The 3,884-nt window shown below is 42.7% G+C and overlaps 1 protein-coding gene across 1 annotated transcript; it reads left to right on the forward strand.

Moving 5' to 3' along the window:
* Positions 1–263: 263 nt before the first annotated feature.
* On the forward strand, positions 264–995 carry LOC112074101 (putative HERC2-like protein 3). Its single transcript, XM_024141325.2, has 2 exons — positions 264–421; positions 611–995. The coding sequence occupies exons 1-2, from the start codon at positions 389–391 to the stop codon at positions 815–817; spliced, it is 240 nt and encodes a 79-aa protein (XP_023997093.1). The 5' UTR covers positions 264–388; the 3' UTR covers positions 818–995.
* The last annotated feature ends 2,889 nt before the right edge of the window (positions 996–3,884 follow it).

The following is a 3,884-nucleotide window of genomic DNA, read 5'->3' on the forward strand; positions in this document are numbered from 1 at the left end:
AGGAGAGGACACCGGGAACGGAGGAGGGGACAACAACAACGGAGGGGAGGAAAAGACGAGAGATCATAGTAACAGAGGGTAGGGGTCATACTGTCTATGTAGTAACAGAGGGTAGGGGTCATACTGTCTATGTAGTAACAGAGGGTAGGGGTCATACTGTCCTATGTAGTAACAGAGGGTAGGGGTCATACTGTCCTATGTAGTAACAGAGGGTCATTTTAGAAGTTCTCTAGTTTATCAAGTGATTTGATTGGTTACTGGGTGATTGACAGCAGCGTCTGGCTCTCTCATAGGTCACATCGCCCTTTCGCTCGTCAACCAATGTGCCTTGGGCGTGGAGCAGGGCAAGCAGAGGACCCTCCCCAGATCTGTGATCGACGTTTGTCGCATGGTCTACCAGGCTAAGTGCTCTTTAATCAAGGTATACTTCATTGAATGTTATTCTGTAGCCTGGTCCCAGGTCTSTYWGTGCTGTATAGCCAACTCTTATGGTCTTTGGTACATCCATAGAAGTTACCTATACRGCACTAACAGATCTGTGAGCAGGCTAGTGTCGGTCCTGAGTTTGGTATTTGTGGGGGTTAGATACAGTGTCTTTCTCTCTGTCCAGACGCACCAGGAGCAAGGYCGTAGTTATAAGGAGGTCTGTGCTCCTGTCATCGAGAGGCTGCGCTTCCTGTTCAACGAGCTGCGTCCTGCCGTTAGCAGCGACCTCTCCATCGTGTCCAAGCTGAAGCTGCTCAGTGCCCAGCCRCGCTGGAAGAGRATCACACAGAAGCTCATCAGAGACKGCAGGAARAAGAGAGGTACTTACTGAAGGGTTATTTATGGCACTCGTTGTGATGGGTGAAGGACAAGATGACCAAAAACATCAATGATTTGTTTTACGTGGAGCGAGACCTGCGTCTGTTCCTCCCCCATGTCATTAATGTAAAGGGTGAAGCTGGTATGGTGTGTGTCTGTTTCTCCCCCATGTCATTAATGTAAAGGGTGAAGCTGGTTTTAGTCCCAGGCGTCCTTAGCTTAGTGATGAGCTTTGAGGCACTATGTGTTGAATTTGAGCTGTTAAAGTCAATGACTAGCATTCTCCACATAGGTGTTCCCTTTTGTCCAGGTGTGAAAGGGGCAGTTGGAGTGCCAAAAGATTTGCACCATCTTGATCTGTTGGGCGGTATGCAAATTTGATGGAGCGGTCTAGGGTTTCGGGATAATGCGTGTATGTGAGCCATGACAGCCTTTCAAATCACGTTTGGAGTGCTATGGGTCGGTAGTCATTTCGGGTAAGGTTACCTTGCACAGGGGACTATGTGGTCGTTTGAAACATGTGTTGCTATTACAGACTCAGACAGGTGATAGAGTTGAAATTTCAGTTGAAGACCACTTGCCAGTTGGTCAGCCGGCTATGCTCGGAGTACAGTATTCCGGGAACTCCGTCTGGCCCTGCGGACTTGTGGAATGTTGAACCCTGGTTTAAAGGATGTAATCACACAGTCGTCCAGAACAGCTTGAGTGCTCTCATGCATGTTTCAGTGTTACTTGCCTCGAAGCCAGCATACAGTTGAAGTCGGAAGTTTACATACACTAGGTTGGAAGTCATTTAAAACTCCGCTTTTCAACCACTCCCACAAATTTCTTGTTAACAACTATATTTTGACAAGTCGCTGTAGCGACATCTACATTGTGCCATGACACAAGTCATGTTTTCCAACCAATTGTTTACAGACCAGATTTTTCACTTATAATTCCTGGTTATCCAAAATTCCAGTGGTCAGAAGTTTACAACGCTAATTTACTCTGCCTTTAAACAGCTAGGAAATTCCAGAAAAATGGCCATGGACTTTAGAAGCGGTTCTATAGTACTAATTTGACATGAATCTGAGTCAATGGAAGTTGTACCTTGGATGTATTTTCAAGGCCTACTACCTTCTTGCTTTACATTCATGGGAAAATCAAAGAAATCAACCAAGACCTCAGAAAAATAATTTTCAGATCTCCCACAAGTCTGGTTCATCCTTGGGATAATTTCCAACCCTGAGTACCACGTTCATCACGATTTCCAAAAACTGAGTGTTATCCACACAGGGTTTGCTTCCAAAGCGTATTTGATGCTTTTAATCTGGGAGCAAGGCCATATAAACCAACCCTTCATCTCAAAACACTGAATCATTGAATATCTTTTGCTGCATAATGTTGCCATACGTCCTGCTTGACCTTTACCGGAAAATTACACAAATCTAAAAACAAACAAGGCAACTATTCCAGCAGACCAGTGGTGCAGGAATAGGCTCAATGCTACGAGCCATGTCGAAACTTTGTGACTCTGTTATTAAAAACTCATGTGCAAGCATTGCCCATCATATGTAAAGACCTATAGACTTCTAAACCAAGAATCTCACACCAATAACGGATTTAAAAGAAGATGTAGTTTGGTCACATAGTGTCGAGGGTCTATATACCTTCAATTCCCTATGTGGGTCTGCATCACTAGCACACTATTGGGAGACAAAAGGAATTACTAATTGAATATCCACCAACCAAACTTAATTCTAGAGCTGGTGTGAATATGTCTTTTGACGATGAATACACCTCCAACGAAGTGGGCAACATCGATGGCTCCACATTCCCCGAGCTATGCTAAACCTTTTATGTGGGTCTTATTTGAAGAATGGAAAACGAAAATCCATTGTTGAATAAAGTTCCTTGAAGTGGTATCGATATTATGTGACGAACCTTTTTGCAAATGGGAAGGAACTGAAAAAGAAGCTGTCCAGATTTATATGGCACACTCAATTGACATTGACGCGCCAATTCTCAAATTCCACACATTGAACGTGACACTTGGTCAACGTGTTCATTACCTCGGATATCGTGGATTGAGAAATCAAAAATGGAACCCTTGTTTACAATCTGTATGGAAAAGAAACGGACATAAAGACTTATATTGCAGGGGACAGCTTCGATCCTGAGCCATTAAAAAGGGACTTCCAAGAAGCCAATTTTTTTCAGACTGCGCCCGTATATAGCCACTCCACAGAGGATGATCTAGAAAAAGCAGCGGAGAGATGGCGCATTAGGTTTCTAAGAGCTATTCGCCCCAATGTGTGGAGGAAGCTCATAATTGGCATTGGGCAAAACAGAGAAATGAACTGTTCAAAAAGAAGGACCACTAGCTAAGGGACACTACGTAAAAGTTATAACTACAATATACTTTGAACTCAGCGAAAAGTGAAGAGAGTGTGGTCAAGAAACACGGCATATTATCATCGGACCCAGCTGCCTGCTGAATTTAAAAACCTCCACCACTTATGTGTATAGGAGAGGTCGCAATTTACGCGATAAATGGGTTTCATGCCCAACTGCCAGCCACAAAAAAAATCAAGCCAGGCTTTTTACGCCCTACCAAATGGTTAGCTATAAATGCAGAGGATGGCACCAGTGCAACAATAAAATGATGAAGTGTGAATATTTCTGTGCCAACCAACACAGGAAAACGGTGTCCAAATTAAATGCATTAGTACGTGTTCCACACCCATTTAATTACTGTTATAAATGTCATATGGGGCTCTGCTTATGTCGTAAAAACCTCGTTCTCTCAAACAGGAATTAAGTGAACATTAAAGTTCAATCAAGAAAGAAACGAACAGTGACTTTAGATTTTGTGCATAAGAAAGTTAAGATATCAGAGGGAGTGATATTTATAACTCTGAGTAAAAGAGAATGTTTTGGGATATTTTCACCCTCCAGGACATTATTTTCTAAGGGCTTAATGATGAAATGTATGTATGTTATGTTGTGAATTGAACATGAAATATGGCCTATTAGATTACTCTTTTCGTACGACTGTACCACAATATGACTAATGAAAACTTGCTATTCCTTCATTG

The sequence above is a fragment of the Salvelinus sp. IW2-2015 genome, unplaced genomic scaffold, assembly GCF_002910315.2.
Source record: "Salvelinus sp. IW2-2015 unplaced genomic scaffold, ASM291031v2 Un_scaffold2494, whole genome shotgun sequence".
NCBI classification, from domain to species: domain Eukaryota; kingdom Metazoa; phylum Chordata; class Actinopteri; order Salmoniformes; family Salmonidae; genus Salvelinus; species Salvelinus sp. IW2-2015.